At 39.0% G+C, this 23,293-nt stretch overlaps 1 protein-coding gene across 1 annotated transcript in view; it reads left to right on the forward strand.

Moving 5' to 3' along the window:
- The window catches only part of ca16b (carbonic anhydrase XVI b), a 157,510-nt gene that overhangs the window by 118,387 nt on the left and 15,830 nt on the right, over window positions 1–23,293 (forward strand). The window contains exons 7-14 of the mRNA XM_081607086.1: window positions 2,570–2,727; window positions 5,414–5,606; window positions 11,164–11,348; window positions 14,729–14,837; window positions 14,963–15,012; window positions 15,751–16,498; window positions 17,876–18,014; window positions 21,578–21,669. Coding sequence (XP_081463212.1) covers window positions 2,570–2,727; window positions 5,414–5,606; window positions 11,164–11,348; window positions 14,729–14,837; window positions 14,963–15,012; window positions 15,751–16,498; window positions 17,876–18,014; window positions 21,578–21,669 — 1,674 coding nt within the window. The remainder of the gene's footprint in view (window positions 1–2,569; window positions 2,728–5,413; window positions 5,607–11,163; window positions 11,349–14,728; window positions 14,838–14,962; window positions 15,013–15,750; window positions 16,499–17,875; window positions 18,015–21,577; window positions 21,670–23,293) is intronic.

Here is a 23,293-nt window from a genome sequence, read left to right on the forward strand (position 1 = left end):
CGAGTCTTAATGACATTGCTCATTCCATAAAGTTACTGCTGCTGGGCTGAAATCACTGTATGCATATTTACTGCAAATTGAGGCTCAATGTTTGGCTCCTTTAAGACCTGATGGTGGCAGTGATTTCGCAAGCATTACAGTACACTCACACAAGATGATGTTAGGAAGCGTATTGCAATTTTATTTTATTTTTTTACTCTCATAGCGGCTTCACGCAGCTGATTCTGATTAAAATTTGAAAGGAGATGGACATTTGGTTTTGGACTTGCAGGAACATGTGTGCTACTTGATATAGAAAAAAAAATATTCTTGGTTAAATGCCTCTCATCTCTAGAGACTATCACCACATGTTTTATTAGCCCCAGGAAAATAAAATAGGATAAAATAGGTCACTTCAAATTGAAGTAAATGCAATAAAGAAAACTGAAGGCCCTCTTTGGTATTGTAATAAGAATGTGGTGGAACATGACTACGGTAACTATAAGTGAAAATACCATTAACACAAAAATCTATAACACCATCAAACTGCTTGTATTTTACAAAAAAAAAAAGGCAATTATTCCGACAGCTGCTGAAATTATACAACATATAAATACTGACAGTTTTTAAGGGCTTATTGCCGGTAAATTACACCTTTTTTAATTCTGCTATGTGTAAAATAACACAAGAAAAGCACAGTGATATTAGTTGGTACAGTAGATGAACTACCTGCTTGACAGATATGTCTCTCTCAGGCAGCTTACCAGCTGCAGTTGCCTTACTAAGAGAGATGTTACTCACACATTTCCTTTTTTTGAGCAACACATTCAATGTGGAGCAGTGGATCATGAGCTACATATCTAAATTATGGATTAGATATGAGTAAAAGTATCACTGTATTTACAGAAATATTTAAAATAATAATGTAAAGTATGATGTAGTGACTGATTTGTTGGCTTTCTCTTCATAGGAAGATGCAACTAAATAAGCCGATATGAATAATTACCAGGACTGTCCGCTGTACGGCTGCGGGGCTGGTCCTAAACACAGCGCAATGTTGCACCATGTTTGGACAAAAAGCCACCGCCAAATGTTCCTTAAGGGGAAAAACATTTCATGTCTAAATATTGTTGACAAACAACAGAAAAACAAAAATCTGTGCCTCATAATTTATATTCCTCATATATGGATGCACTATTTTTGTATACACCGTCAAAAATCCCTCTTTTCATGGATTGCTAATCCTCAATGTTTGTCTCTTTGTGACTGTTAACTATGGTAACTGTTAAAATTCAGCTTGTGCAGAATTTACAGGTATTAACACCTTAACACCAACTACCGGCCCATGCTTGTTCTGTAGCTTTAAAAAAAACAAGATACTATACATCAGTTGCTTCTTAAATACATAACAAGCATGCTTTTTAAACATAACCTCTACTTTTATTACATTTTCCCACTCTTTCCATCATTGAAAGGATTTTACATTTTCATTTACCCATTTACAGATATATAATAACTGCCTGTCTGTAAAGGGCTTGTGCTTTTAGGAGCGTCTTTGGGTTCATTTTCTTGCTCATGGACATAATGCTATTTGGAAGGGTCAGAGACTGAGCAGTGAGCCCTGAATATTGGTGGACAACCTGCTCTACCTCCCGAGCCAAAGCCTGCCTGGCACGAGTCTGTGCTGTGCACATACACAGATGTTTGTTCTAGCACCACAGAATCCCATTTCCCCAGCTGACAAAGAGCTTGGCATGGATGTTGCAGCTTTTTGGACTCCCTTCCTGCTAGCTGCTAAATGCTCTTCGCCTTCTCCCCTGTTAGGATGGTTGCTTTTCCACTAGCTCGTTATCCCACAGTCATCCATCCATCAGCATCTCGGCGGCCCAGGAGCGATAGGGCACGTACACCGTCTGAAGACAGGGAGAAGAAAGGCCGTGCATACTGAGTTTGACTCAGAGTACAGATGGGGCAAAGGGGCGAAGCTTCCCGTGCGTCTGTTGTTTGAATGAAAACCACACCCTGAACCTCTGTTTCTTTAAAGATAAGGCCATAGGCAGTGAGAGATTGGATTTGATGTAAATTCACCTTTGTTTAGGATCCTGTCATCGTAATTCTAGGAAAAAACAAACCAACTTCCATAACCCACACAGCATATTTACAGGAGATAAAGACATTTTCCTCTATATGTTTTTTTTCATTTGTTTGTGTTTTTTCTGCTCAGCTTTGCCAGGTTTTAATCACACAACATGAACAAATCTGCTAATCATAATGATCTGTCTTAATCCCTGTGGCCCAGCCACAGTTGTTACATGGAGCAGCGCGCACTGCCACCCAGCCACAGATCAGCTGTCAGGGTTGGCCATCTTATCAGACTTCCCTGCTTTTGCGCCTCTCTCAGCCCATCTCACTACAAAGATCTGGCCTGGGTGATAACAAGTACTGAGGCTTTTAACTACTGCCCTTCCATGAGAGGAGGTTTCAGGAAAGCTGTAAAAACGCCACAAGGAGGGTGAAATGGGGCCACGTGCAGAAAACCAAGCTTTAAAGATCTGTGTACTAACAAATTTTAATCCCATGCCTCACCCAGAAAAGGAGACCAACCTCAGGTCATTCATCTTGAGGGATCTGCTGCCTTCGTCGGTGGACAGTTATTACCGATACACCGGCTCTTTGACCACTCCGCCCTGCAGCAAAGTAGTGGAGTGGATCATCTTCTCCAGGCCCGTGTATCTGTCCCACTCACAGGTGCGTGAAAGTCCACTCACACACACACACACACACACCTCCACACACCTCGACTGCTGTATTCGCCTCACACACTAAGATCCCATTTGTGGATCAGTTGCAGTCCACCACTGTGAACGCACAAGCAATTTTCCCTCATGTGCCTCACCTCCTTAGTCCCTTTTGCACATTTCTCTCCAGCTCCTTTGCATATAAAACCATGACTGCCTATGCAGCGCATGATTAAACAGGACGGTTCAGCCAATTACTGGCATTTGACAGCACCTACTCTTATATAGCAGGGAAAATAAGTATTGAGAACACAGTATTGGTTTTTCACTGTTAATGTATCTACTGGCCTATGGACATAAAATTTAAACCAGATTTTGGTAACAGCTGATGTAATCCACACAATACAAAAAAAAGTCTAAATAGTTTATAAAGTTATTAAAAATATAAATATTCCAATGGCTGCTGCAGTTTATTTAATACTCAACAGAAAATCCTCATTTGGAAATGCCAGGTTTAGATTATCTCTTGTACGCAGAAGGTTGCTGCATGTTTTACTCGGGTATGACATTTGACCCATTCTTTTTCACAAATATTAAATGTTTTATGGCCGATTTTTATACAGTCTCCAGTTGTTTTAACTTTGGATTCAAGACGAGTGCTTGACTGGCCCATTCCTGCAGCTTCATTTTCATTTTTCTGAAATCAGTTGAGAGTTTCCAAGGCTATATTTTTTTTGGATCATTGTCTCCCTTTAGATATGTGGAGAAGAAAGTTGTAAGACCGTATTCTCTTCTCGAAGTTTTAGATGTGCGTCACCAAAGGACCTTCACTTTTTTTGCTGCAATTTAGTCTGAAAGTCCTGTCTGCAATCAAATGCATCTGACAGAGTTTTGTTCATTGAAACTCCAACACTGGCCTCAATGCCCCCTACATCCTGACATGCAAATTTGGGTCCACCTAAAATGCACCGGACTAAAAAATAAGACGCACGAGCGACACCAGTTAGCAAGCAAACATTTGCTTACAGCAGAGACTTAAAATGGACTTGAATTGGTTTTGCCTCCCTTCCCTTAAAATCTTGGTCTTAGTATGATTTTACACATTGTCTTGGGTAAGGTATCCCTGACTGTGACACTCCCCCAACCGTAGAGTGTTCATTTATATTTAGAGAGTTTAATTTTGCTCTTTCTGTGACCTGTCCAAGTGTTCTGCAGCAAATTTTAACAATGCTCTTTAAGTATTTTAAGCTATTGGTGAGTTGTGTTTGGCTCTTGGATGATTCTTCACATTTTTTTTCTACTTCTCAACCAGAAATCCAGTGAGGCACACCTGGTTGTGGCCAGGTTGTTTTCTCTCCGTTTGTGGATTTCGCTCACTGGAATATTTATAAGTTTAGAAATATGCCTGTACCCGAGGTCTTGAGAGAGCTTTTTGCTTTTATCCATCACAAGAGGCTTCTTGTATCTTGGTAATGAGAAATCTTTTTATAGGCCATTAATTAGGACTAAAGCAGCTAAAATTAATTTTCCATATATATATCAGGGTTGCTTTCTAAATTCTGACAGATTTCAGACATTTTCTTGACTCAGTATGACTTTTTTCTGTTTTCTTCATTCAGTGTTCATTGCTTATTCCTGTGTCAATAAACTTTGTTACAGTTCACTCAATTTACAGACTGTTTTATTTCTTTGTACATGAAGATTACTGCATTTGTTACCAAAATCTGGTGTGAATTTCATTTCCATAGCCCCAACAAAAACATATTTACTGAGAAAATGCATCAAATACCTGTTTTACTGAAATTGTCTGCTATATATATAATATTGTGTCACACTGAAGCAAGTCATCATGCAATCTTGGTTGTTTAAGTTAATCAATTTACATAATTTGTGTTCCTACAGTATCCACCCAGTGTGTGATCATAAAAAATGCTGCATTTTGCAGCACTTGCCTGTGTTCTTTAAAACATTTTACCTCCAGCTGTTATTGCTGTTTATGATTTTGAGAGATAATATATGCCAAATCACGCCCTGTGCTTCCTTCTTTTTTTTATTTTCTGCTGATCCCCTCCCTTCTACAGTGCTTTGCAGCATCTTTTATACATACAATTCCTGGGTTACCCAGCTGCATATTCTCCAGTGCATTCTGTTCCACAGAAATTTGCAGGGCTCAGTGGAATTTCTATGAACTTGCATGAGGACAAATCTTTTGTTCAAAAATGACTTCTGCTGCAAGATTATTGACCACCTCTACAATGTTTGTGACGCTCACAGATAGTCCTTTATGAACCTGTAATTCATTTCTCCAAGCACCCATAGGACACATTGATTCCACAGTATCTGTAATGTGTAGTCATTACAGCACACGGCAGGAGATCATTCTTGGCAATCAATGGCCACAAATTTGCCCCATTGAGAAGTTACAGCCCAGCAGGTAGCCAGGGTGATGATTGAAGTCTGTGCCTGCTGCTGCCTGTGGTGTAAATGTTTCTTGCAAATACTACTCTCCACTTGTGAACATTCAGCTACTGGCAAGTGACTACAAATGCAGTGCTGCATGATATATTATATTTAACACATTCATGTGAACATTGACTCACTCACACACAGCAAACACACACACACACACGCGCGCACACACGAACAGTGGCTCTTAAATTTTCCTTGATAGCTATTCTACATTTCTCTCCATTCAGCTGGATGCTTTTTGCTCCATCTTCACTACGGAACAACAGGACCACGTCAAGTCTGTCGAGTACCTGACAAACAACTTCAGGCCGCTGCAGGACCTGAATAATAGGAAGATTTTCAAGTCGGCTGTGAAAGATGCATGGCAGAAAGATTTGACTGAGATATTAGGAAGCCCACACAGCACAGAGGCTTCTAGAGGTAAGATTTGTTTTATGTCTCAAAAGCGTTTATTTATTTATTTATTTATTTATTTCATACATTATAATTTTTTAGAACACTGCAAATTGTCTGTTACGTGTTTCACACTGATTTGCCTTTGCCATTATCTGCAGATGGCAGTAAAGAAATTGGAAATGTTTCCTTTGTAACAAGGAAACATACTTATCCAGTAAACTTTATTTGTGTCCTCCTTAATTTGTTGTTTCAGCAGCAGTTTAAAAGTTCCAATTAAATTTCATTAAAAATTAATGCAAATTTATGAGAGCTCATGGTAACATTAATAATGGGTCCCTCTGTTTTGTTTAATGAGCACTTTGATGCATTACTCTAGAAAAGTTTAGAAAATGGAAACAGAAGGAAAAAGGCAGAAGTTTTTAACACTCCAGCAAAGAAAAAGTTCTTCCATATAAACAAGTTAAATTTCATTTTTCAAGTAAGTTAAGAAGCACACGTAAGTCAACTGCTCACAGTTTTGGTCGTTTCATTTTTTTGGTTCTTTATTTAATCAGAAACAGCTTGCAAGCTATTTATGATTAAGATTCATTTGGGATATGTATTCCACAAAATGAATAGACAAATCTTCTACTACGTGTTTTTACGGTAAATCCCGGACTGGCCCCCAAATGTCGACTAGCTAAAAATAGCACTAACACCACAGCTAGTTTATTTTAAAGTATTTCATACAAAATACAAAAAGTATCAGAGGTACTTTAAAGAGTTTATTTTTTTATTCAAAGAATTTGATTTACAACATGCCTAAACTAAACGTAAACGTTTCCTTCAGGTGGTGTTTTTGCTGTTAAATGAGAAAATGTAATGGAAAAAAAAAAATCTCCTTTGTCATTTTAAGAACATTGTGTAGCTTCTCAAAATCAGATACTGAGTAGTAAATTTTTGCTAGCGTTTTTTAGCTTATAACACTAACATTAGCATCTTAACATTTTTGGGAATTAATTTTGCTTCACTCATATACTGTAGAAGTTGCTGCTTGAACACATTTCATCATGACTAGAAGTTGCTTTTTGGGGTACACCTGACATAACGCATGAAAGAACATACAAAGTACCTACCGCACCCGAGCCCTGATCAGAGTATTTTTGTTTGTCTTTTGTTCTTTTATGCGATCGTCTTGCTGCGCTTACTTTAACAGAGAGTGCAGGGACTGAAGAGACTAATGAGAAAGGCTGCTGCTCCCTAAATTGGTGTTGTTGGTGTCTGGTGGGGAGAATTGATTGGGAATGCTTGTGATGAAGTTGGAGCACTCTAAAAGGGCCGATCAGCAATCATCATTAATATGTGGCATTGCTAAAATAGACCCATACAAATTAAGTTGTGAAATTGCTTTTGTGGTGTTATGTCACTCGGCAGGATGAATGTGGGCCAGCATATCTCGCATTTTCTCTTCTTCTCTTTTCTCTTTAGTTATATTCTGTTTTGTCCGTCGACCAGTCGTGTTTCTCTGGTCTCAGATGTAAAACTCTCTTGGCATTCTGAGGTGTAAAAGAGTCTTTTCTTTCTTTAGGAGTGCTGTCTCTTGAGGTTGTGATGAGTGGAATATTCTATGTTGTTTATGTAGTAAATGGTGGCTTGTCGTTTTAAACAGTATGAGGGTCATGTCCACTTTCTGAATGGATATTGAATCAAATTAACATTATGCCGCCATTGGAGGCAGCTATTCCTTTCAAACATTCTGGTATTTTTTTTTTACATTCATGTTAAATATTTTTGTCCTATTCTTCTTTGCAGATTTTTTATTGTTTTTTTTTTTTTTACTCACATTGGAGGGGACGGTCTTTTTAATGCCATAACACAGCATCTCAGACTTTGGTATGGACTTGAATTAGGCCACTTCTAAGCCTTCATTTTGCAAGCAATTTTTAGGACTTGTTGGTGTACTGTGGATTATTGATTTGCTGCATAACAAAAGTGAATTTGTGCTTAAAGTAGCAAATGCACTGCCAGACATCTCCTATAGGATTTTATAGTCAAAGGCATAATTCTCACTTTTTTCTTTTCTTTTTTTTTTTTGCTAAATGTGAGACAGGCAGGTCTTATGTTGTGCTTGCTAAGCAGTGGTTTCAGACTTGGATTTCTCCTACTGGATGCCATTTTTGTTCAGTCTCTTTCCTATTGTTGGCTCAAGAAAATTTACCCCAACTGATACAATTGAGGCCTGCAGTGGTAAGTGGTCCATGAGCCCTTTAAGAGATTTTTGCTCTCTGACCATTCCTGAGAAACTTTCACAGCGATCTTCCTGGATTCCCAATGACTTCCTCACACATTCCTGCATTTATTTACGTGTTGCTTTTGAGACATTTTACCTTATTTTATATTGCCAGATATGTTCTATTTATGTAGGTGAATTCTTGTTTTTTGTTCATTTAGATTATTAAGTCTGGTGATCTCAATCATTTAAGTGCGACAGAAACCAAAAACGTAAGAAATTTAATTCCACATTTACAGCTAGTATGAAACAAAGACAATCAGGAAAGTTGCTATATTTTTAGGATAAACATATATTGAAAGAACCAACATGCAAACTTATCTTAAAGAGTTCAGGGAAAAATATCTACATCTTAATGTTACAAAGGCTCAAGACTATCGTGAATTAATTAAAAACTAAAGAAAATAACAAGGACATTGACCACTAATCTACAGGAGAAACAATCATTTTCAGGTCTAAGATACACTTTGTGTATTAACATTAATCAAAAGATCAGTACTGTTTCTAAAATAGAAGGAGGTTATTTTAATGGTGTAATTCAGACTTATTTTAATCTAAGAGAATAAGTTAAGAGGGGGAAAACAAACATGGCAAGCAAAAACCTCCAAAACCACAAGGACAATCTGCTTTTGATGGCAGCCAATAAGATAGTGGCTGCTTCCAGCCATGAGTTTTGGTTTAGTATAGATCAGTGGTATGGGTTTCTTTTCCACTACAGATTTTAGAATATCCTGGAGATTCTTTACTTTGGGTTTGAAACTGATTAGCAGACTTGGAAAGAAGTTAAAGTCAGACCACTTACTTTGTGCCACAATCAAAACAAGCATTATCACAACCGCAGTCCATTAAGGCTGATCAGGCTGTGTGACTAGCTTCGGTCTTTGATGGTGAAAACTTTTTTCTTTTGAATTTCGTCTGAGGTGTCTTAGAGAGGAGTCGTCATGGGGGACTGCTCAGCCAATTAGAAGTGGATTTTGATGTTATGAGCTGATGTGGGAGGAAATGTTGTGATACAAATGTAGACTTCCTTAAGGTTGAGTGAAGCAGAATATCAACATTAGACAAAGTCACAATGGCTGATTTTTATATAAGCAAAACAGTTCAACAGGAGCTTGGAAGCTCGGAAAAATTGTTTTGAGAAAGTCGACCTAACAGGTGAACTAAAAATTCATAGACTTGATCATGTGGCCCACCTGGCATCGCTGATGTAGGCAGGAGAGTAAAGATTTCCATGAAAGGTCAGAATTTAGAGGTGGTCGTTGCTACAATTTTTAAGTATAAAGCCTTGTTGTTGTTTTTTTGCAACAATATCAGATTTAGAGAAAAGTTGTTTTTGTCAAAGTAGATGCTTTTATTTTTAGCATGAGTCACTTTGTTTGTTGTTCTTTCCATCTCCTGACTGACTAAAAAAAATGTCTGATATAGTGGAAAATGCCAAGCACAATTTAAAAGACTCCAAGGTTGAGCGTCTTGCCATTAGATGCGTTGTCTTTGTTGGCTCCCAAAGAGATTTAGGTGAAGAGAAGCAGCAAATTCTGACTTCAGAGCTTTTAAAACCAAAGCATGTTTTGTATTTTGTTTTGTATTTAAAAAAAATAAATAAAAAAATGACTCAAACAGGCAGTTCAGACTAAAGTTGTCTCTTCAGCAAGAGCTTCATATTATCATAAAACAGGTGCTGTAGTTACTGTGTTGGTGTTTATCCCTTAGATGATTTCGCTGCAAAGTTTAGAAAAATGCTAGTGTGTGTTTAAGTCAGATGTGTCCCTTTCTTCGCGTTTTCAGATAAGTTCATGTTCCCCCGCATCATTCCCGCGTCTGCTCACGGTCTGCTTTGAAACATATCGTACAGTTTTCAGAAGCGATACGCCGTCGAGCAGCATTGTTGACAACAGTCATTTCATCCTCCTCATTGTAAATGCTGCCAGGAGAAAGATTCACGCTCTGCTCTTCTCTGCTCTGAGTGGTGTTGCAGGAGGAGATCGAAGCTTTAGAGATTATTTTTTTGTGTGAGGTTAGAGTATGCATTGCATAAATTCACACATGAATGGTATGATGTCATTTGCATTTTTGTAATACTCACTCTGATAAAAGATTTACATTTTTGGTTCCTTATGCTGACTACTTTATGCTAATCATATTTAGCCTCAATAGATCTTCGGCAACAGTTCCTGGAATCAGAAAATGAGTGATGTCAGTGGATCAGTGAGGTTTAAAATTAATCCGTTGCTGTCGCGTTTACTGATAAATTCAACACAAGTTGAATTTTTAATTTTTTTATGGTTTTTTTCTTTTTGTTTCCCAGATGCAGGCAACGCGGCAATATATTTTAAAATGCAAAGCGGGAGCTGATGAAAAGCTTTCCAGAGAGTTATTAATACTCTGGTGTTAATTGTAAAAAGAGAGGTGATTTTTCAGGACAGTAATGATTCAGCCTCCAAAACCATAGTGACATATTCAGCTGCTATTAAATTATTGTTCTTGAGCTACTGAACCTGACAACGAACATCCAACAGGTTATGATGCATTTCGCACCTGTCACACCTAATCAACACCCTGAGATTTTCTTCCTCTTGTTTTTTTTTTTCTTCTCCCCTGTGTGCCTTTGACTGATTCCCTTCCCTCCCTGTCTTTCTTTCTTCTCATCTCTCACATGTCATGGTGCATAATTTGCGTCTCAGTCTCACTGTGCAAATGGGGAAAATTGTGGTGACAATTTCAATTTGGCAGAAACTCTAAGAGCACATAGTCATTTGACACCAGTTTCTGATTGCTACTGCCCTGATGTGCAGAGAGGCTTGTCCAGATTGTCCCTTGCTCATACTGATGGAGGCTCGTGTCAATGTCCATGCTGCAGCCTACACTGCCACCTTGAGGAGGAATAATGCTTGCTTCTTTTTTTTTTCTTCATTCTTCTCACGCAAAATGCTTTGACCTATTCAGAGCAACATCCAAATGAGGAAAGAATCGAAAGTAGGTTTACTCTGTATGTTTGTATTAAAACTGTAGGAGCTTTTGCATCTGAAATGTATGAAATACATAACAAAGTTAGGACTCATAATGTACATTTTGGAGACTGGTTTTGACCACAGTATAGCAAATAGAATGTTTTTTTAATTATAATTATTTAGAGGTTTCTCTTTTAAAATAGTCAAGATTCTCAGTCCCTTCACCAAACTCATTTTGCTAAAGTATTCATGCTAATGTTTATTTGTTTTGTTTATCTATTTGTGTTTTCTTTCCCATTCTTCTTTTTTTTGGGCCCCTTTAATGCTGACTTCTTTTCATATTTTTCTTTTTATTCTGGACCAGTGTGCAGCAGTGCCCCAGTCAGCATGAAGATCCAACCGCTGAATGAGACAGCCTTGATGGTGAGCTGGGAACGCCCCCTGACCATCTACCACCCGCCCATCAGCGGCTACATGGTCTCCTACAGCTGGGTGAAACGAGACGTAGCAGATGAAAAGACTTTTATAAAGACAGGAGACCATAGCATGGTAAGAGTTATCAGAAATCACTGAATTGTTCTCTAACTTATTTCTGATATATATATATATATGTATATATATATATATATATTTTTTTTTTTTGAATTATTGTGATTGCTTGCATTGTTGTATTTTTTTTATTTTGCAATTATTTAATAGGATTTATTTCAATAATATATATAATCATTCCTTTATTTATTTTTTTAAAAGTTATTAGCACAATTTCAGTTGTTTTTTGTTTTTTTAGTTTTATTCTTACTTCTTTTATCTTATTTTTCAGTAGCTGTTGCTCGAACAGCTCTGATTTGTGTGCAGAGGCTCAGATGCATCTGTCAGGATGAGACGCTGGCCGGATCAGTGGCAGTGTGTAAAGGGGGAGACAGGTTGTGATGAACTCTGCATGTGGCTGTTGCTTGATATGAGGACCCAGACGCTTCCCCTGTCACTCACCTGTCTAACAATAGAAACACTGGCCTGTCGCAGACGTTGACGCGTCACAACTGATATACGTATAATGAGCTGACAAAAGCCCTTGTGGCCTTTACCCAGATGCAACGCTTGTCCCGTCCTCTGTTGTTATTGTTATTGTTGTTTTGGTTTGTTTGTGTTTTTTTGTTGTGGCGTTAATTGACATTTTGAAGCGGACTGTGAAGTCGGGCGCTGTGTAGCGGGGTCAGAAAGTTAATCCAAACCAAAGCCGTGCAAGCAAAAGCAGTCTTTACACTTTTGTTTTACCAATGCGGACGGTCGATGAGAAGAAGAAGAAGAAGAAGAAGAGGAAGAAAAAAAATACACATTTGCAGTGGTTTCTGGCCTCAGAGGCAGCGCACCACAGACTTCATTTAATAACAAATGCAGAGCAAATGTAGTCTTTAAGATCTGTGATCCACTGATCACTTAACTCATCTCTGCTGCCTTAAACATTGGGATATTTCTTTAGTTCTTCCTGTATCATTCCTCTAAGACATTTGCTGTGTCTACAGAAATAAATCTCCTCTCTGCTGGAAGCTGCACCTACTGGGATGTTCTTTTTCACACAATATAGCCTTCTCTCCGGTCATACATCTTTCCATTTCTGAATATCAAACACCCAGCTGTGCATTTCTTCAAGGCTTTCTGACCCCCAGCTGTCTCCTTAGTTTGCATGACTGCCTCTTTAGATATAAACAGAGCCAGGTCAAAACAAGCACCCACTAGTTCAGAATGGTGGGATCGGCTCCCTGGTGACACGGGTACCTCCAAACTGGTCATGCATTTCAAAATACACGGCTGCCATTGCCACGGGTTGGAAGCTGGTGAGGCATCTTGCACACTTGCCCGCTTCTGTGACTCCTTTTTGGCACGGAACGCTGCGCAGAGAGGTTATGATCTGAAGGAAGGCACTCCATAATCCCTTATAGTTGAAACCACGCAGGACCTTCATTTCCAAATGAAACACAAAATTCATTCTTTTTTCTTCTTCGCTTTCATCTTAAAAGAGAACTTTTTCTCTGTACTCTAAATCAGATACTTATGATGTTCTCTCTGGTTCAGGAGTGGCTCAACACGTCTTATCTCTGTGTTCTTAGCAGGTTTTTCCACCCTGCACTTTTCTTCCACTCAACTTTTCATTGATATGTTTTTGATGGATCATTTTGTGAACCACAATGTTCTTCGGCAGATACTCCTGTCAGCCAGAAAGTTTAAATCTCGGGCACGTGTCGTTAAATTGAGCAGCGACATTTGCCAAATTAGAGAAATGTAGTTACGCAGTGGCTCAAGGACATCAAAGTCAATATTTTGGATTGGCCGTCATTAAGCCATGATGTCAGTCCCATGGAAAATTGGCAGGCACAGATGAAAAGGTGTGTTTGAACAAGACAGCCTTCAAAGCTGACTCAGTTACGACAGCTATGTCTGGAGGAATGGGGCAACATTTCAACAAACTAATAATCTGTTTTTCTTTTTTTTTTCTGTTAAAGGAAGAGGATTTTTTTGTAAACAAGTTTACAGGAAATCTGTTGATTAGTATCCAGATTCCAGGTTTAATGGATCCATTGGAGATTTTTCTTATACCATGTCCATGTTTTCTATTCTAAAAGGGAAAAGGTTTTGAATATTTATAGATTCTTGGTGAGAAGTGAGGGAGATGTAATTTAAAAATAAATGTTTAAACCAGTTAATTAAACTATTTATTGAGGAGACAAAAAAGGATTTTACTCCCAGCTTTTTTTTCCACGCTGCTCATCTTTATGCCGCGCGTCTTAAAAAATGCCTAGCGGGGATCTTTAACTTAGAATCTAGTCACTAAAGCTTAGAAGTGATGGACAACTAAGTTAAAATGAATATGCAAAAAGGCTTCTTGCTGTCAAGGATGGCCTTACAAATTAAGTTAATGCTATGCTCAGCTAAAGATGGATTAATATTTATTTCCTTTCCCTCAGATTCGTGCGCCCTCAGAAGTCTGTCTCGCTCGCCAACACATTCAGAAACCTGCCACAAGAATGGCTCCGGCTGATTTTGAACATAGAAAACATTTCAGTTTAAATCTCCCTCTGCCGGTTACTCGCTACCACCGGCAATTTGCAGCAACATTTAGTGACCTTTTAGTTCTCCATCAAGCCCGCTGCGCCCCGAGGTTGTCTGGCACAATCGTCATATCTCCGCAGTCTTGGTCTTCATCCTCTGTTTTTCGAGGCCTCGTCAGACAACACGAGATGGCAGAGTCTTCTCTATTAGAGCCGCTATACCGTGGAGAAGCTTGTGTAGGCGTGAGATATGAAGGAGAGTCAGTTCTTAAAGCTTACATTTGAAGGTTGTTATGCGAGTTAAAACAACACGGCGCTACGACTGGAGGATTTTGAGGCTGGTTTCTGACTTTAGCTATTCTTCTAAGCAGACTTTTTTATTTAAGAAGTCATCCCCCCCCCCAAAAAAAATATATCTTTGATTGACAATATGTTTATGTTCTAACTTTGCTTCAAATAGGTGATTAAAAGAATCATTACTGTGTGCATGCAGTGCTGTGTGGCAGTATTATATTAGTTCACTTCTCTCTCAGCTGGCAGTCTCTTATTGTGCCCACTTTCATTTCCATTTCAATTTTCTGTTTTCTGTCTCTGGAAACTTAATCTGAATTATTCTACAAAAAGAAAAAAGGGAAAAAAAAGGAAGTAAGAACTGGCTCTGCAACAGCATAAGCAATCACCCATCCAATTTTTGTGGACAATTTTATTGTAACTATAGCCATCTGTGAACAATATCAAATTAGACAGAAAAATGATTGAAGCTTAGCATAATATATTTTCACTTTAGGCGTCAGATTCCACTCTTTCACATGTAATTTAGCTACTTCTTCAAAAAATCTTTTTTCCTTGTTGCAAATGTGTTCTTGTTTTGTCCCTTTGCAGAAAGCGGTCATTACTAACGTGTCGCCAGACCTGCTGTACCTGTTCAGGGTGCAGGCCGTGTGTCAGCTTGACCTGCGCAGCGACTTCAGCCAGACGCTGCTGTTCAGAGGTTCGCAGTTTAATCCCTGAAGTGCTTCACTCGCTCTGCTGGCTAGATTTGAACTTTCTTTAAGTCAAACATGTGATTTCTTTTTTTTTTTTTAAACTTCTCAACTTTTCTTCTTTCTTTTCTAGCAAATACAACAAGGATCTTTGAAGGATCTCGCATTGTGAAGACTGGGATGGTGAGTTTTGCCCAAAGATGCCAGTGCAAATTGATATTCATGTCAGAAGCTGGGATCTTAACACTGTCTCGATTGGCGAGAAATATTTGTACTTCCAGACTTTGTTTAATGTGCTATTGTCTCATTCATCCAGCCACTTATTCTATCTATCCATCTGTCTATCCCTCCATCCATCCATCAATTCATCCACCCATTGAACTTTCATCCATCCGTGCACCTCCATCCATCCAAACTTTTGTCCATCCGTCCATTTCAGTTAACCATCCATCCATTCTTCCCTCCATCCCTCCATCTGTTCAAATCAAATTAGAAATGGTTTTTTTTTTGGTCTGGCTTTTTCTTCAACTTCTGTAATTTTGTCTTGCTTTATTCACATATTATTTTTTTTATTTAAAAATGTCAACATTTTAAAATGATATATTTAGCAAGTAGCATCACCTTAGATGTCATCATCAACAAAATGTCATTTTATAATTTAAGAGTTTTATAATTCCAGACTTTTATTTGTGTTCATGTTGTTTATATACTGATACTTTACATACCCAGCTTAATGAGTGTCCAATACTGTATGCAGAAATATTTGCCACTGATACGGATTGAACATTCGTATTTATACCCTTACAATAAGCCGAATAAAAGCTGGAAAACTCTGAAATTTAGTTGTGAAAAATATGAAGGAATCCTGTAAAACGTTTGTTGATGTTTAACCACATCTGTCTTTCTGCCTTTCCTTTTCAGCCCACAATATCCCCGGCTTCGTCTGCAGACATGGCTCCCATCAGCTCCGGCTCGTCCACCTGGACGTCCTCTGGCATCCATTTCTCCCTCGTCTCAATGGCCACAGGGATGGGCCCGTCCTCCAGCGGCAGCCAGGCCACGGTGGCATCAGTGGTGACCAGCACCTTGCTGGCAGGCCTGGGCGTCGGTGGTGGGGTGATCTCCTCCTTGCCCAGCTCTGTTTGGCCCACACAGGCTCCTCCCGCCAGCCAGAACCCGACGCATCCGTCCACCCCACCTTCAAAGCCCAGCACTGAGCAGGCGGCGAGTCAGGGTGCCGAGAGCGAGAAGCAGGCCGAGGACAAACCGGCCACGGGCGAGGGGCAGAAGACGGAGGAAGAGAACGGCGAGAAAGAGGAAGAAGAAGAGGAAGAAGAGCCTGAAAAAAGGAAAAAGGACAAGAATTCACCTGATAATGAGGAGAAACGGGCCAACAGCACAGTGTCCGAAGAGCCTTTAATCCCTACCCCCGCATCCACAGCCAAAGAGAAAGGAAAGGGCAACCCGACGGCCAAAGCCGGCGCGGAGCCTGCGAGCAGCGGTGATGACCGCTTGGTAAACGAGGAGAGGAGACCCACCGAAGTAAACACGCTCTCCACTCAGGAGCCACATAATGACAGCGCGGAGATGCAGATTCCTCAGAGCTCCACCGTATCTCCAAAGAATAGAAGTGACGGAAAGGGTCAATGGCCATTTTCCGTCCACACTGGTGAGCACGTCTCTTTCTTCAAAACGCTTTTGAAACCCCTTTTAAACAGAGAGGGGTGAAAGCAAAAAAAAAAAAAAAATCTCATTGATCAAGTCTGCTTCTCTTGTAGCCAGCTTCGTTACAGGGAGACACTTTTCCAAAGCAGACTTCTGCAAACACTGCTAACATCTACGAAGGCCAATTTAGTAGAACAAATAACTTGACACAAGACAGTAAATACACTAGTTACCATCTCAGTCAAAAACAAAGCTCCAGGCTTTTGTGTCACTACAACAGAGAGGCCTGAAGGAAGAAGACGGCTGTCTGCCAGAGGGGTTCTGCCTCAAGGAATTCCTTTAAGCATATTTCAAAAGAGTTTGCTTCAAGGCAGAGCTTTTATGAAATTTTATCTTTTTTTTTTTCTATCACAGTGTTGGAAATGATAAGTTTCTTGAATCCCACAATGTCAGAAAGTCGATTGCATACGAGGTTTCCTCAATGTTGCGATTTGCATGAGGGTACGAAACAATACGCAGCGTGAGTTTGAATCTAAAGAGGGAAAAAACGAGGGAAAGCAGAAGGTTGGGGTTCAAATCTTTTTTTAATTAACCCCATTGTTTATTCATTTCTCAGCATGTGTGTTTATCCTCCCCGTGACATCACAAGCATCCTATCACAGAGTTTGTGTACATGTGGGGTTTGGACATGCTATTAATATAAACATATAACAATAATAATTTGAGGATATTCACTTTGCTTTATTGAACATTGTGAATTCGCTCACACACAGATTTTGATCATAAAAGCACAGATTGTTTTATTTTTTGTGGTTTTGTTGTTGTAGTCTTGGAGAGACGGTTTATAAATTTTTTATGCTCTATACGGCCAGAGAAAACTAAAAACTCTCCAAACAATGTCAAAGTTTAAATACTTTAAATTGTAAAAGCTTAGTTTACTCTAATACCAGTAATGGGGACCCCTGCTTAACACTATTATGGCTGCATTATAATTATTGGACAGTCAGGCAATGTCCAATAATTAAGCTATTTTAATTATACCATTAAGTCATACTGGTACTTATATATTTTAATAATTTTATTTTTTATTTTTTTAATCTACGTAAAACAACATTTCTGGGGTTTTTTTGTTTGTTTTTTGGGGCTTATATTATAATATATGTAGATACTTCATCCCACAAATGCTGTTTTTTCAACAAGAGTGTATATTTTCTAACCAGCTCAAACACCTATTCCTTATTTATGTGTACGTTTGAAGTTAGACTAAACACCACGTGGCGAGACAGTTTGCAGCATTACCTTAGACGTCATCATCAATAAAATGTCATCTTATAATTTAAGAGTGTTACAATGTGGCTCCAACGTTCTTATTGCTTCTTAGATCAAACCGTCTTGTCCAACGTGACGCGGAGTCCTCACCCAGGAATGGGCCGGATGGTGTGGATCGTCCCCCTGGTGGTGGTGTCTGCTCTCACTCTGCTCTGCCTCGTCATGCTGCTGGTCGTGATGGTCTACTGGAGGTGAGGCGCGGTTCAATAAGCATTGCGTAACTGCATCGCAAGGGCTCAGTGATTCTGAGAAGAGTGTTTGTTCAAAGACGTGCATGTCAGTGATCAAGTGCTTTTACAACGCTTGTCTCGATTTGATGGAAGTCTGACTGAAGCGCGCCTTCTTCGGAGGTATGAAAGAGCGATCGGCCCCTCCACCCACACTGCCTCCACTGTCCTTTCACACAATATGCAGAGTGACAGCCCCTCATGCACTCCTGAGTCTTTCCAATCAGCACAGCGCAGTCTGGGCGTGTTCTTTTAAAAGGGACATGCATCAATCTTGTGGCTGAAAACACCCCACTACTGCCTTCACCTTCCACACTCACGGCAACATCACCCAACTGGGTGAAAGGGAGAGAGACCTGAAGGCCCTACAGCTCCAGCCCAGGTCCCAGCTGTGTCTTCATCTGCTGGGCTAATTTCCAGCCATGCCATTGGAGCTCCAGTAATTACACAGGCCAGGCCACTAGCACATGTCGGATGGTGGTTAATGAGAAACAAATAGCGCTGCGGACCACTTCCTCAGTCGGTGCCAGACATATTTACTGCTGCTACTTTGTGGGGGATTATATTTGTTTCTACTCTTTTTTTTTTTCTTTTTTTTTTGGATAGAACTGCTCTGTTAGATTACTACACCAAATGTTTATAGCACCTTACTGTGGCAGATAATAAAGTTGTGATATAAATAAAAGCCCAGCTATCAGCTCCAGGGAGGTGCAAAAAAAGGGAAAAAAAAAAAACGCGACAGCTGGAAAGGAGGCGACTGTGGCGGATTCAGTCGGTGGATGAATTAGTGCGAGTTGTGGTATTTGGGTAGAAACACAGGGGCAGCTTTGAGATTACAGCAGCTGTTGTTGTGACAACTCCGACAGTTCACAGACAATGGCTGCTTCCCCTGGGGAAAAGGCCACGATGGAGGATAAAATTCACACTCTCTTAACTCTTCATCTTCATTGTAGCCTCTTGGTGATGAAGCGCAGATTAAAGCTAAAGTTACTCAGATTACACAGACTCCTGACGTTTATTTATTTTATTTTATTTTTATTTTTTTTGCACAAATGCAAAAATAATTATTTGGAAATATTTATTTGGAAACTCTGACAAAGTCTTCACCCCCTGCAGGTTTGTATTGAAAAGCAAAATTCCCTTGTTTTGAGATTTTCAAAGTAATTTTAATATTGGACAATGATAACCTGAGTAAATACAAATTCAGTTTTCAAAGGGTTTCATTTAATAAGCACAAAAAACCTAATCTAATCTAGTAATTACCCCCTGAACCTAATAACTGGTTGTGCTACACTTGGTGATAACAGCTGCTATTAAGTATTCACGATAATTGGTAATTAGTTGTTTACTTCCCTGTGAAGAAAATTTTCCAGAAGAGCTCCAATGCAACCACTTTTAAGCATTTTGCAACCCGAACAGACTGTTTACGGGCCCAGCATCCCAATCAAATTTAAGTCTGGACTTGGACTAGGCCAATCCTATTTCAATTTGCCTTTCTTTTGGAATTTTTAAGCAATTTCGAGGTGGACATGCTGGCGTGCTTTTGGATATTTGTCCTGCTGCTATAACTCAAGTGCACTTGAGCTTAAAGTCACAAACTGATGCTTCAGAATTAGAAATACTTTATTAATCCCTTTGCGAAAAATCCTAGTTTTAGTTGGACATCCTCCCTCAGGATTTCAGGATTTTCTGCCATAGAGCAGAATTCCTGGCTCCATCGATTACGGCCAGTCATCCGGGTCCCAAAGCAGCAATCCAGCTTTAAGACTTTTACCTTACCCGAATTTTAGAGCAGATTTAACCGAAAAACATTCTGCTCCATTATAAATGAAACCATCATTTTAAAAAAAATTTATGTATTTTATCAGGTCTTTGTCTCATATAAAAATTTGTTTGATGATGAATGCGTCAAAGCAAAAACCAGAAGCAGTCTGTGAGGGGAAACACTTTTTCACAGCACAGACACTAGGGACATGTAACAGCATTGTCTTATTTTTAATTTAGCTTTCTTCAGTGAGTCTTAGCTTATAGACCTATCCACGGTGGAATTAATTGCTAAGGTTAGGATGCACATCTGGAAGCTTCTGGTGCTCGAGGTGCCTGCAGAAGATTCTGACATATGTCGAAACGAGAACAAATCCCAGCCCTTGTTAGCACCTCGCCGCGGCTGATGCCTTTGCTGTGCGGAGGGCCTCTGTGTAATCCCAGTTCCTGCTCCGTCTAAGTCAACTCCTCAGCAGCTCTGGGAGCCAGTCAGTCAGGAGATGTTGACAATGCTGCTTAGGTAGCTGGACCACATCTGCACTCCAAGGGAGCCATTAAACGGGGAGGCAGTGACGCAAATCTGCGGAAACTCTCCTCCCCCCCGTTTGTTTCTCCTCTTTCCCCTCCTCTTTTTTCATCATCTGAATACCAGGACGCCTTTTTTTTTTGTTGTTTTTTTTGTTTCATCTTTTCTTAACGATGACAAGCATCTGCTCCCTCCTCTACTCCAAGTCCAGGTAGGATTAATTTATGGGAAATACTGGCAGAAAATCTTAGGACTTTTGTGAATTTATTGATATACATTATATGTTATATGAAACTGTGGGTCTGCACAGTGTGCAGGACTTAAATTATTTCACTGTTTTCAGTCTTGTTAGAATTGTAGATTTTTTTTTTTTCCTCTGGTCTCCTATGGTGGAGAAGGCTGCCTTGAATATTGAATATATTAACCCTAAAAATTGCCCTTTCAGAGAGCTGAAACATCAGCTGCTAAATAATGTAGGCTTTCTTAAAAGATCACGACTTATGGCAGTTTTTCATTTTGCAAACTTTTAACCTTGGATTGTTTAAAATTTTTCTTTTAAAATTGTGCAAAAAAAAAAGTTTTGAAGGCTGTTTGTCTGACAAATAGTGATTGGACTCTAAAATAATGCACCTACTGGTGGAAAACTACTATAAGTTAACATCTGCTGATCATGTTATATGAAATGCTTGTGAGCTCTCACCAAAAGAACTATTTGGGTCACATGTACAAGGTTGAAAGTTGTTTCCCAGAGCTGCATGAGAACCAGACTGTCTCACCCTTTTGTTTTGAATTCTTTATCCGTGGTATAAAACTCATGTGTTGTCTCTTCCTGGCAGAGCTTTTCCATCCAGAACTGCTTCATTATTGATTGTCCTCTGAGTTGTGTACAATTCATAAATAAACCTGATTGAGTGATTTTACGTGAACAGTGCTTGGTAATATATATATATTTTTTCCACAACAACCTCGACGTTGATTTAATTATTGTCAAGAGTGAAATGTATATTTGAGGCTTCAATGTACGTAGTTTAACCCATCTGCGCTATGTGCGATCAGCCATGTCACAGCTACTCCTGGGTTTTCATTAGCACCTGTCACTGCCTTCAACATTTCTATGCTAATGTTGGCAGAGCACATCTGAGGATAGCTTCCTAATACACTTTAAAGCATCATTTGTGATGATGGTGTGGATTTACTTTGCTGTGGTTACGAGTCTTATCTCTCTGTGGCCCTGCAGGAGATTTTTCCAGACGGCTCATTTCTATGTGGAGGAGAGCAGCTCTCCACGGGTGGTGGCCAATGAGAATATCCCAATCATCCCTATACCAGGTAAGACATGTTTTTTTTTCCCTCTTCAAAATATGGTAAAGTAATTCAAGTTTTTTTTTTTTTTTTGTAGTTTTTTCTTTTAGATATTTCCGATGCAAGTATATGAGAGGAATGCTAATATACAAGTAATGGATTAAACCAAGGTGCATTAAGGTTTCTATGCAGACTTAAAAAAAAAAAAGCATGGAAAGGCACAGAATTTGCTTTTGGCATTTTCTAACACTGAAGACGTATGAAAAATAATATATTTACACACATATGTATAAAGCATCAAAATCTGACTTTCTATAAATTAACTGCTTTACGTTGAGACAAAACGTTTCTGTTTGCAGTCTAAGTGCAGCTGTTTCTCCTGTGATAACTTTTGATTACATCTGGGGTTTTTTTTCATGAGTTGACTTGATATTTTGAGAAATATATATGTAGTAGAAAGAATAACATGATAAAATGATAACCGCTAGAAGACAGGTTTGAGACTTCAAACTTTTTTATTGACCTAATCCAACCTGACAACTATTATCACAAAAGACAACCTTGAATTGTCTTGAAATAATATAACAGTTGTGAAAGTAAACTCGATCTTGAAATGCTGATTTATTATATCTATAATATTAGAATTATGAAACATATGTCATTATTGGCATATTGCAAAACAGCAACTATTACTTGCTACATTCCATTCAGGCCAACAGTCTCTCAAGATGGTAATGTAATTAAAATGCCCTTTAACGCTGAGATCTCACTATTTTGAGATGATGGGAAAATAGAATCACTTAATATCACACTTGAGATCATTTTTCTATCATTTTGAGAAAATGATATAATAAAAAAGTAGTCATGACACGATGAGCTCAAAACTGAGGTTATTTCTAGCTATTAGTGTGAGCAAATTGTGTCTACATAATTCATAAGAATTAACTCAGGTTTTTGACCCACTTTCTGAAAACTTGCACTTATTCAAGGTTTGACTGAGGGATTAAAGCATGCTTTTATTTAATGTTTTTTTTGTACGGGGAGCTTTTAATACCTAAAACACATTGATGCTAAACCGCAAACAAATAAAAGAACACACATCACATTAGCCATTTATATGTGCCTGAAAATGCTATGAGTTATTTGAAACCTTGAATCTAGAAATCCCCATTTTTGTATTAGGAATGAGTGTAATGTGCTGTAATACCTCCAGTTTTGAGAGTATGTAAAATATTAAAATAATTGTTGGTGAAATGACTAATGGTAATTTTTTATAAGCTGGTAGAAGGAACTATACATGATAAAAATAAGTAAGGGGGTTAGCTGTGTTCAAATCAGCTGAATGAAATCTAATGTTTCCTTTCCTCTTTTAACCCATGGAGAGTGTCGTGGACTTAAGATGTACCATGGGAGTCTTGACTCACATTTTTTTAAAAATCCCCATCAAGCTGATAAAGGCAGACCTCTACACGGTCTCATTAACGGTTTATAAAGGGCTTCATGTATTACCTTGACACCTTCGTTTGCAGAGTTTCTGTTCATTTACATGTGAAGTGACTCTTTACGGAGCTTAATAGAAGTTGAGTGACTGGCTTTTCTTTGCACTTAATATCCCGTGCAGCGGTGCGGTGGCAGCTTGTCGATATCAGAC

Source organism: Poecilia reticulata, chromosome 5, assembly GCF_904066995.2.
Source record: "Poecilia reticulata chromosome 5, P_reticulata-male-v2, whole genome shotgun sequence".
NCBI classification, from domain to species: Eukaryota; Metazoa; Chordata; class Actinopteri; order Cyprinodontiformes; family Poeciliidae; genus Poecilia; species Poecilia reticulata.